The 12,390-nt window shown below is 37.3% G+C and overlaps 1 protein-coding gene across 2 annotated transcripts; it reads right to left on the bottom strand.

The window, feature by feature from the left end:
* Window positions 1–2,877: 2,877 nt before the first annotated feature.
* LOC137938187 (aquaporin PIP1-3-like) lies at window positions 2,878–12,144 on the bottom strand. 2 transcript variants are annotated; one of them, XM_068783181.1, is made up of 3 exons: window positions 11,226–12,144; window positions 10,546–10,840; window positions 2,878–3,166 (listed from the first exon to the last, which is right to left on the bottom strand). In XM_068783181.1, exons 1-3 carry the CDS (start codon window positions 11,335–11,337, stop codon window positions 3,145–3,147), a joined length of 429 nt encoding a protein of 142 aa, XP_068639282.1. In that variant the 5' UTR covers window positions 11,338–12,144; the 3' UTR covers window positions 2,878–3,144. The 2 variants fall into 2 exon arrangements, with proteins under 2 accessions (XP_068639282.1, XP_068639281.1); XM_068783180.1 differs by lacking the exon at window positions 2,878–3,166 and adding an exon at window positions 8,449–9,872.
* Between the last annotated feature and the right edge of the window lie 246 nt (window positions 12,145–12,390).

Raw genomic sequence — 12,390 nt, 5'->3', positions numbered from 1 at the left:
GTCTCCCTCTCTACGGCGTCCATCTCGCTGCGAACGTAACGTCCTTTCGGCGTCCTTCTCTCCATCTCAGACTCGCTCTCCCTCTTAACCTCCCGCTCGATTTTGACATTTGGGCTTCAATTTTTTAATTTCTACTTCGATTCGGCATCGATTTCCCCGTTCGGCTTTGATTTCAGCCATCGACTTCGGTTTAACAGCCATCCTCCCTCTCCTCTCCCTCTCGACCTTCGTCGCAGAGCACGAGAGGTCGAGCATCTGTTGTAGAGCTTCTCGGCCTCCCTCTCTTCTCCCTCTCGGTGTACCGTCGGAGCGCCGCCTCTGTCGGCGTTGCCCACTGGCCCGTCGTCGTTGCCCGCTGGCTCACCGCTGAGGAAGACGATGATAGTTTAATTTTTCTTAAGTTAGGAAAAATTAAACTATCATCATAAAAATCATTAATTTATAAATTTTATTTATAAAATAATTATTTTTATTTATAAAATATATTTATTTTATAATTACTATATTCAAATAGTGGTTTAATAGTCATAATTAAAATATTGTTAAAATAAATATTTGTTAAATTATTTTGGCATAATTATCCGATTGCTATAGTTAATTAAACCAATGGTTTTAAAGTTTTTGATAATATATTATTAATTAATAATACATAAAATATATTATGTACAAATATATAGTGTGTTATAGTTATGATTAGATCATTTTTTTCTCTTAAATTATTCATTTTTAGGTTAAAGTATATCATATGTTATTAATAAATTAATAACTCAACGTATTACTTTCGTTTTTGTTATTTATAACATTATTTATTTATTATTTGTAATTAATCATGTACGTATCTCATTGGCTTATGTAATTACCATATTAATGCATAATAAAATATCTAATTCAATTAATAAATATATTAATATATTTAATTATACATTATATAACATATTCGTGTAGTAATAATGGTTGTTTTACCTAATTTGGAGTTTAAGGATTATATTGTAATCAAGTAGACTGTAAAAGTTTAGGGATTCTCTTCTTTTTTATGTTTTTTTTTCATGTTGGGGCACTAACACTGGAGACTATTTTCCAGTACATATGAAGTCGTCAACACTAACACCAAGTCCGAAGATGCAGTTCATGTAGGTGACTAACATGAAGTTCATGTTGGAGATGAAGATGAACTTCAAATTTCCGTTTTGTTGACTAAAAACCCCCCTTAAGCATCGAGATGACTTGAAGTCTGGCACTCCATTATCTACGTCAGGAGATGAACTGAGTAATGCGACTGAAGTTCATTTAATTAATTTATTTATTTGATAAAAAATATTTTTATTAAATTGAATTATAATCAGAATGCTATGCAATGGTTTTATATGCAACGAGGATCTTTTTGTGGAGCCAAGGGTAGTAGGATGAGACCATTGTATGGATTGTGTGAAGAAGGATTTTGTGTCTATTTTATAACGATAGCAATGAGTATTTATCCACAGGAAATCGTGTTCAGCTAACCCTTAAAAATTATTCATAATTTGCACATAAGGTGATTATAACATGTATAATATTCATCGATAAACATAAGAAATATATAATTAAGATGAAAGAACATGAGCATAACATGCACTTAATACACTTATAAACATAAACAACTAATAATTAGGCTGATCAAGAACTTAGAACGACGATTATAACATGAGCATACTACACTTATTTAACATAACATAAACTTATAAAGATAAATAATTAATAGTTTAGATGACAAAGAATTGAATAATATGAACATAACATAAGCATAACCAATGCACTAATTGATATATTTAAAGAGAATTGGCTGAACTATAGTTTGACCATGACCTAGTCTCCTATTGCATGCTTATTGTCTACCAAATAATGTGATGACTCCTATCATTTAGTTAGGATAACTTTTCATGGAGAAGTGTCTGAAGACGCTAAGGGTGGATGACTTGAACATGCTACAGTATGATATTATATCATTTGGAAAGCGTTTTCCACCTGCATTCTATGATGTTATAGTGCTTCTAGCAATCCATCTATCACAAGAGGTATTGATGTGTGGTTTAGTGCAATATTGGTGGATGTATCCAATTTAGAGATAATTAGCGGTTCCTTATCATAGAATTTCATGTGTCTTATTTTGTCATATTTGTCCTAACTTATTTCATTCAAATAGTCTTCTACACATGTTGAAAAATACAGTATGAAAAAAAACTTGTCTTGAAGGCTCCATCATTGAATCGTATATTGATAACAAAACATTAAATTTTTGCTTAATATTCTTGGATGGTGTGGAAACTAGATCCAACCGGCCCGATCAAACTTTTGATGGGGATCCTAGGTTTTGGAAGGATAAAATATCAATTTTCTACACAACATATGAGCAGTCATAGTAAAGACACATTGGTATTTATAGACCCAATACCAAGGTCATCTTAATAGACACTTTGATATTTTTATCCTTGGTTTTGGCCCCATCAGCCAATGTATTTACTCAAACTGCATCATCAACGATCTGAGAATCAATACTGAGCTGCTTGAAGCACATAAAAGAATTCAAAATAGCGTTATTGTGGTGAATGACTATTATGTGATGGTGATTGAGATAATAGATTTGTGCTACTTGTATAAGAATTTTGTGTATGTGATAAAAAGTAAGTATTTTGATGTAAGTAACCAAAGGCAAAACGTCAAGATGGACAAGTGGTTCACTAGCATCAACAAGTCTTGCACATGGTGTATTGATGATCATTTTGCATTGGCATGTCAAGACTAGATTGTTTTTTAGGTTATGAGATCATAATGACTTTAGATGGATCTATAGGAGATTGAACCTTGTAAATTTATTGAATATTTCATATACAAGGCAAAAATTCGGGAGCTGGAAAAAATTGTTTATTCAAAAATCAAAATGACTTACAAATGGCCTTACAGAGAAATAAATTCTTCTGTTTTACATTCTGAAAGTCATGGTCTAAGGAATAAAAATAGTCCTGAAAGAATAGCTCATTCTAAAAATTCTAACAACTTTAACATTCTCCCTTAAACTGAATGCTTTTAGCAATAGTTTTACACCTGGATCCGAACAAACACTCAACAGATCACGTATCTTCAAGAACGCGTCAAGCTTTAAAGGCTTAGTCATTGTATCTGCAACTTGTTCCTGCGTATGAAAATAAACCATCTTTACAATTTCATCTTTTGTTAGCTCACGAAGGAAATGAAAATGAACATCAATCTATTTGCAATGACCATGCATCACTTTATTTTTAGAAAGTTTGATTGGTGAATTGTTATCACAATAAACGGTTGTGGAATCATGTTGAGCATGACTGAGAGTTTTCAATATCCTTCTTATCCATATTGCTTGACAGGCACATGAGGTTGCAATAATGAACTCAGCTTAAGTAGTGGACAAAGTGACTATAGGTTGTTTCTTTGAGGACCAAGACACTACTCCTGAGCCCACATAAACACATAACCTGAAGTGCTTTTCCTCTCGTATAAATCCTCAGCATAATCACTATTTGTGTAGGCAATTAATTCTTCACTTCCTCCCTTCTTGTAGAACACACCAAAATCAATAGTACCTTTCAAATACCTTAATATCCACTTTGCTGCTTGAAAATGAAGTTCAGTTGGGCAATCCATGAATCTACTGATGAGACTCACCACAAACATAACATCTGGACGGGTGGTAGTCAAATACATAAGACTTCCCATAATCTGCTTTTAGAAAGTACTGTCTATACTCCATCTCGATTTTTCATGAGCTTGAATCCAGGAACCATAGGATTGCAAACTGGGTTGCACTTGTCCATGTTGAACCTCTTCGACACTTCATGAACATATTTCTTTTGACTAATAAATATGCCATCTAATCTTTGCATCACCCCAATGTCAATAAAACATCTCATTTTTCCAAGATCAGTCATTTCAAAATAAGCATCATGTTTTTTTAAAACTTAGCAAACATAAACTCATCATTCCCAGTAAATATAAGATCATCCACATAGAGACACACAATTAAGATCTTACCTTCATTTCCAGTCTTGATGAATAAAGTAGGTTCATGGTGGCATTTCTCAAATTCTTCTTTCATGAAATAGGACTCTATACAACTATACCAAGCTCGTGGAGCTTGTTTAAATCCATACAAGACTTTTTTTTCATTCTTAAAACCTTCTGCTCATTGTCCTTCTGTTCATAGCCAAGTCGTTGTTCGACAAATACTTTTTCACTTAGTTCACCATGCAAAAAGGCTGACTTTACATCTAATTGGTAGATTTTCCACTCCTTTAGAGCTGTAAGAGAAATCACTAGTCGAATTGTATCTAACCGAGCTATAGGTGCAAAAACCTCAGTATAATCTACTCCACGCTTTTGAGTGTATGCCTTTGCGACCAACCGGGCTTTGTACTTATCCACTTTTCCATTCTCATTGAGCTTTGTCTTATTAACCCATTTTACCCCAACATTCTTTGCTTCAACAAGTAAGTCTGTCAACTCTCCATATCATTTCTCTCTATGACTTCTATTTCTACATCCATTGTTTTTTTCCACTTCATACTTTTCACAACATCACCAAATGAAACTGGATCACTGCTTGCAAACAAAGCTTGGTATGCAGTATTTTCTTCCTCAAAGAGACCTTCTCCACTTTCGTAATCTCTCATCCAAGTTGGTGGCCTTCTGACTCTTTCTGCATTGTCATTACTCCTATTTTCTTCATTTGACTCATCTCAATGATCACCCTCTATATCTTCTGTTGAATTGTCACGGTGATCAGCTTCAATGTTTCCACCATTGTAATTTATTGGGAGAGATTCTTTGTCACTTTCTCCTCAGTCCATATCAGCCGTAATAGCTTCTTCATGACTCTTGCTCCAATCCTAACTGCTTTCTTCTTCAAAATTCACATCTTTGCTTACTATTATCTTCTGAGAAACTGGATCATACAATCTATATGCCTTTGATTCTTCACTAACTCTGAGTAGAATATATCTCACACTCTTGTCATCAAGCTTAGTCCTCTTATTATCAGGAATATGAACATGTGATATGCAACCAACACTAAAATGATCAACTGATGCTTTAATTCCACTCCAAGCTTCTTCCAAAGTCATGTTTTTAACTACCAAAGTTGGACTTCTTTTCAGAACATAGACAGTCCAATTGACTACTTCAGGCCAGAAATTTTTTAGAATCTTTCTTCCTGAAAGCATGCTTCGAACTATATTCATAATGGTTTGGTTTTTTCTCATTACAATTCTGTTTTGTTGTGGAGTATATGCTACATTCAGTTGTCTACGTATGTCATTTTCTTTACAAAAATTTGTGAACTCGTGTGATGTAAATTCTCTTCCACGATCAGTGCGAAGACATCTTATATATGAACTAGTTTCTCTCTCAACACGACTCTTATAATTCTTGAAAGTAATGAAAGCTTCTGATTTATCTACCAAGAAATAAACCCAAGTTTTGCGGCTAAAATCATCAATGAAAGTGATTAGATACCTTTTCTTGCCTTTTGAAGTAGGGTTGATTGTCCACAGATATTAGCATGCACCACTTAAAGATTCTGAGAAGTCCTTCATGTGCTTTCTTTTTGAAATGGATCTCTGTGTTGTTTTCCTACCAAACAATTTTCACATACCGTCGAAGGAGCTATAAATTGATGCAGTCCATTCACCATTTTTTTTCAATGAAGAGTTTTTAAGCCATTGAAGCTTAAATGTCCATATCTTGAGTGCCAAATCCGAGTTGGATCCTCTATAAGAGAAGAAAAACATATTTCTTCTTTTGGTTGTTTCTGGGCAGATAAGATGAACATTTTTTTTGAGGTCATTGTAGTCTCCATGATCAATCCTCTCTTAGGATGATAAATTTTACATTTCTCATGCTGTATGAGAATTGCAAGCCCCTTTTTCTTGTAGTTGTCCAACACTTAGCAAATTAGTCTTCAGTTCTGGAACATAAAACACCTCAGTGATGACTTGCACAAGTCCATTCACCAGCATTCATATGTTTCCTTTTCCGATCACAGTCATACTTGAATTGTCTCCTAACTTTACAAAATTGCTAAAACTTTCATCAAGCATGAAGACAAGCTCCTTCTTGCCACACATATGGTTGCTGCAACCTGAATCAAAGAACCATAACTCCTCTTTATTAGCTTCCTTGGAGTCCACATATGCCATTTACAACATTTCTTCATTAACTTCTGCATAGTGTGCGTTTGTCTTTGTCCCCTTTGTTGGGAATTCATATTGAAAATGTCCAATCTTATGACAATTGTAACACTCAATGGTAGACTTGTCAAAATTTTGCCTACCTCGTCCTTTCCCTCTAAATCCGCCACGACCTTGTCCTCTTCCTCCTGATTGTCCTTCATAAGTAACTTTCAATGCTTGTTCTTCCACAACATTACTATTCATGCGTTGTTCATGCACTAGAAGACTGTTTTGTAGCACATCAATGGACAAGGTGTCTAGATCATTAGACTCTTCAATTGAGAACACAACATAGTCGAATTTTGTTGTTATAGATCTTAGAATCTTTTCAAATACCACAATATCCTCCATTTCTTCACCATGAACCCTCATCTTGTTAGCTATAGTAAGGGTTCGAGGAAAATATTCATTCACAGATTCTCCTAACTTCATGTTGAGCACCTCAAATTCCTTTTGAAGTGCTTGACGTTGTACACATTGCACCTGTGCCGTCCCCTTGTACTTTTGCTTCATGGACTCACAAATATTCTTCGATGTATCCTTGTTCAAAATAGTCTCCAGGACTGATCGATCAATGGCTTGGAAGAGATAATTTTAACCTTTAAATCCTTCAGCTTTGCATATGCAATCACCTTCTTTTGTTCTTCTGTGAGTTCTGCCCTTGATTCTGCTCTAGGGGTCCCTTCTTCTATCAAGTCCCAATATTCCTTCGAATGCAGAAAATTTTCCATGATCAAAGTGTTCATTAAGCTTTGGAATTACAGGTTGAACAAAACTATTGTCATTCTTACTGGTTTTTTCACCTCAAGATTTTTTTTTCTCTCCTCGAAACAAGCGCCGTTCTTCTCTCCTCAAATCAACACGAGGCTCTCCTTATTTTTTTATTTCTCCTCTCCTCGAAATGTTCTCCTCCTTGTATATTTTTCTTCTCCCTCCTCTAAACGCTCTCCTTGCTTTGTTTATTTTTCTCTCTTATCTCCACGAAACAGGCACTGCTCCTCTCTCCTCAAAGTGGCGCTGGAAAAACGAAAACTGATCAGCCGTTTGGCCGGCCGAGAACCTAGGCGATGGCAACGTCGACGCCGGCAAAGAAATCAGAGTCATTTCTTCCATCCAAAGTTAGGAAGCAAAAATCGGCGAAGAAGGGTTTGTGGTTGCAGCACGACTATTTTTTTTTTCTTGATGTCTCTCTCACCGTCTCTAATTTTTGGGATCTCAAGGTTTCGTGAAGCTTCGAATGGAGATTTCGTCGAGTCAAGAGGGGTCTGCGGCTACGATGTGGCTATTTTTTTCTTAATCTCTCTCTCGCCGTCTCTGATTTTTGGGAAGCTCTGGAGGGAGCTTTCGTCAAGTCAGGATGGGTCTGCGGCCGTCTCTGATTTTCGGGATCTCAAGGTTCCGAAATTTTCTTCTCTGGAGGGGTCTCGCTCTCTCCCTCTCTCAAATTTCTTTTCTCTCTCACCGTCTCCTCTGATTTCGGGATTTTCTTCCCGAACGGAATTTTCTTTTCTAGAGGGGTCTCACAAATTTCTTTTTTTTTTCTTGTTGTCAGACCTCTCTCCTTCTACTGCTGCGGCGCAAGAAGACGAGGGGTCGTCGAACGAAATTTTCTTCCCAGAGTCGATAATCCAGCTCTGATACCAGATGTTGAATTATTCGTATACAAAGCAAAAATCCGGGAGCTAGAAAAAACAGTTTATTCAAAAATCAAAATGGCTTACAAATAGCCTTACAGAAAAACAAAAAATTTTCTGTTTTACATTCAGGAAGACATGGTCTAAGGACTAAAAATAGTCCCGAAAGAATAATTCCTTCTAACAATTCTAACAACATTAACAAAATTAGGGTTCACTCATACCTATTCAAATCACGGGTCACTAATCAGGTTGTTTTTTTATGACATAAAAATCATTCCAGTTTTTCATCTACTGGGTTAAAGCCAGGGTTAAAGCCGCTTAGTGTTATGGGGGCTTCTTGGTCTGTAATTGTTTGTTTGCATCATTGAAGAAGAACACCCATTTTAAAGACGAGTATGGCAACTTTTATGAGACTTTATGATAAAGCAAATGAAGAAGACTAAATATTTTTCACATTTGATCTCAAAGATTATCACAAGTTGCAGAAACATGAAATAGAGTAGAAACCCTTTGTCATAGGTATACCGCAAAAGTAAAACTATGCGAGTCAGTGATAGGAACAACTGAAAATGACGTTTCTTTGCTCAACAGCCCCATTAATGAGTTGCAGCATCCAGACATGAACAACTGCTTCTGCTACTAAAAATCTTGTTTTCATCAGCTTACTTACTTCCAAGTTAAAGAATTCCATGACAGTTTCTTTCTAGTAGCAGAGAAGAACAATTACCATCACGCAATGACTGTGATCTTGTCGTTCATTAATCTTTGAAGGGGGGTTTTCTACTATCTAAAACATTTCAGTAACTATGGCTTCAATCACTTGATATGCCAAGAAGAAGGTTGGAAGATCATATTAGGTACCAAAGAGTAAATACCCATTTATTTTAATATAAACTATCGACAAACTGTTAGGAACTTCCAGAGCCATGGATCTTGTCACCCTTCTTCCTTCTCTTCCCTCCAGATTGGATGTTGATGCTGGGAGAGAAGCTCTATTTCTTGAACGTGGAATGGTGATGACGGAATAGAGATGATTGAGCTATGAAGGAAGCTTGACTTGGACCTCTAAGGGAGAATTCAACCTAGACCTCTGAAGGAGAATCCGACCTAGACCTCTGAGGGAGAATCTGACCTGTCTAAACTAGATTTCTCAATGTTTAATCTTCATTCTTCTTGTCATCCCCATAAATAGGTTTGAGGACGAAAATACAAGTTAGACCCGTGGGTCCATTGGCTCATGCCAATTTACATCCAGACCAAACCAAACCAAATTGAAATACATGAAAAGGGAAATAACATAATTTAATTCTTACGCTTGTTGATAACTCGGGATGTTATGGAGTCCATAACATCACCCCCCTCCTGGAGAAAGAGCTTGTCCTCAAGCTCGAAAGTGGGGTATAGAGCCCTGAAAGCGGCTAAGGGCTCCCATGTAGTGTCGATGGGGTCAGCATCCGCCCACTGCACTAGTACCTCTCAATCGCCCTGAATGCGACGGGCCTGCAACATTTGCGCGAGAGTAGAAAGGACACGTCCTTCATGTAGTGGGGGCAGAGGGGTGTGCAGTAATGGGGAGTCTCCCTAGAAGGCCTTCAGTTGGGAGACATGAAACACATTATGGATCTTGGCCTCGGGTGGAAGTTGCAAGCGGTAGGCGACTGTGCCAATGCGGTCCAATACCTGGAAGGGACCATAATATTTCGGAGAGAGTTTGTGGCGTTTGGAGGTTGTTAGTGAAAGTTGCCTGTAATATTGGAGACGCAACCATACATAATCTCCTGGAGAAAAGAATACTTCCCGGTACTTCTTATCATAATATAATTTCATAGTATTCTGAGCCTCCTGGCGATGAGTTCGCACCTCACTGAGCATGGCGTCCCTTTCTGCTAAAGCCTGGTCCAAAGTGGCTACCTTGGATGCACTGGCTTCATACGATAAAAGTCGAGGAGCATCTCTACCATATACAAACCCCAACCATGAGCCTATTACACAACGCCATCTGCTTATTACAGATCACAAAGTCAATAATGGAGTTAAGATAAAAAGATAGAGAAGGACAGGAGTAATGAAGTTGCCCTTAAATAATTGAAAGACATCGATAATATCATGTGCAGTGGGCATTTGGAGGATCAAATTTTCATTTTTTCAGGGTAAAGGTTCTGGTGGGGAGGGACCCTTGAAACAGATGCCAACTTTGAGTAAAAAGAAAGCATCCAAGGAAAAGCATGGAGAACCCATTTTAAAAGCAGAGAAGCCTTATCTGGAGAAACCATTCAGGAATGAGAGTGAGTGTGGTCTTTCAAGTTTATCAGAATTTGGAATATTGAGATATGACATGGTGGTTGGAGCCTATTGTTTTCTTGAAGCAGTTTAGTCTGAGGCTGTAGATTCTACTAGCAAAGAGTTGTAGAAGACAAACAGTACGAACTGCAGAATCAAAAGCCACAGGAAGGAAATCCACGACCTAGGAAACAAGATGAGAAGAAGTAAAATCTAATCTAAGTAGCTTTGAGAAACTATCAAGAACATAGAACAAGATTCAAGAATTAGTCAGCAGAGATGGCATATTATAAGAACAAGAAACATTTTGAAAGACCAGTAAACAAATTCAACATTTGAAGAACTCAGATCACTATAAAGGAAGAAGATTCGGTTTTTTAACTAATACTTACAGGAACATGAGAATCCCTGGCGTTTCTCTTGGCATCGGTGGCAGAGAAGACAGTTTAAACAAGAACAAAGGTTCCCACAATCTCAGCACCAAGGCCATCACCTTGGTGTAGCCATGGGCAAACACGTTGGCACCACCACCAGAAACCTCGTAAGGACTCTTTCCAAAGCCCTTGACAACTCCAGCACCACAGATTGCACCCAAGCATTGCATCACAATGTAGTAGAGAGCCCTGGTGAGGGAAAGCTTTCTGGCCAGGAAAAGCCCAAAGGTAACGGCAGGGTTGATGTGTCCACCTCAAAGGAAGACAACTCAGAAGCATGAGATTCAAAATCAGAAAACCAAAACGTTCCCTTAGTAGTCATCTTGACCAATCCAATCCGGTACAAAATTATGAGGACAGAAACAAAAACAAAAGGAAAACTGATACAGAAGAACAACAAATATATTTAGCAGATTTTAAGCCATATAGCAGAAAAAAATAGCAGAATATAAAATAAAAAAGACAGAAAGGACGAAGTTCTTCTCAGAAAGACACAAAAAAAGGAGAATTCTAGTTGGTTGGTAGAGAAATCGTCCCAACATTCAAAAGAAGAAAACAGAAAATAAAGAGAATTTTTTTTTAAAATTTATCCCCAAGCTGAGAAAGAAAAAATCTGAAAGAAAAAAACAATTTTTTACCTGAGATCCCAGCTGTGCAGTAGACCAAGGCAAAGATCATACCACCGAAGGCCCAAGCAATCCCCTGAATACCCACCGATGTACACTTGTTGGGAGCTCTGTTAACCCCCATCACGGTCAAGATCGTGATGTAGAGAAACAGGAAGGTAGCTATGAACTCTGCAATTCCAGATCTCCAGAAAGACCATGACTTGAGTTCCCCTGGCTCAAACAAAGGAGCTAGTGGAGGGGGCTCCTTGTAGAAAGAGGAAAAATGGATGCAATTGAAAACTCTCTAAAACCATTAGAGCTCAATTGAAGGATGAAGTTGATGACAGAGAAACTTAAAAAGCGGAATAAAAACCACCCCAAAAAAGAGCAGTAAGGTGTTAAATCGGAAAGTTAAGAAAATTATTGGGGATGTCGATCATGATCGCCAATTTTCGACGACACGAGTTGGTGACGGGCGATCAGAAACCAGAGAAAAGAAAAGAAAGAAGCATGAGATTAGGTTACTTGAAAGGCTTAAAGAGAGCAAAGGAGTAGAAGTTGCTATCGATCTCGATTCTCGTCTCTGTGCTGCATTCCCTTGGCGTTGTAGGGAAGACAGGAAGACTGAAGAACTTACCTAACGGAGCAGATTGAAGTCGACTTCCTTCCCCATTTTCGCTCAATCTCCACTGCTGAATCCGAAATCCCGACTTATTACCCATCCTCCCCCTCTCCCAACTCAGAGGCTCAGACGAAACAGCCTGAGATCAACCGAAGATAACAACGTAGCCACACAATACCGACGGAAAACATGAAGGGGCCGATTTTAGGCCTCCAACAGTTGCGCTAAACGAGTTAGAAAGAGCAATAACGAAAGAAATTTTCCTATTCAAAAGGGCATACAAAAGCATAGAAAGAGCAAAAATGGACGCAATTGAAAACTCTCTAAAACCATTAGATCTCTATTGAAGGATGAAGTTGATGACAGAGAAACTTAAAAGCGAAATATCTTAGTTGTGTATGTAATTAGGTAATTTTACTTATTTATCGTTTTACTATTTATCAAAATCAAATGGAATAAGATAATTCCTATTGTTTACCTATTTACCTATTTATCGATAACGTAAGGGTATTCTTGTAATTTTATATACTTAGGAAGATGTTGTTTTTTATTTTATTGTATAATTTTTTACTA

This window comes from Aristolochia californica, unplaced genomic scaffold, assembly GCF_029961685.1.
Source record: "Aristolochia californica isolate CCGP_79_NKW_82.1479 unplaced genomic scaffold, dmAriCali1.0.hap1 SCAF_8, whole genome shotgun sequence".
NCBI classification, from domain to species: Eukaryota; Viridiplantae; Streptophyta; class Magnoliopsida; order Piperales; family Aristolochiaceae; genus Aristolochia; species Aristolochia californica.
This window is presented reverse-complemented; position numbering and strand designations above follow the sequence as displayed.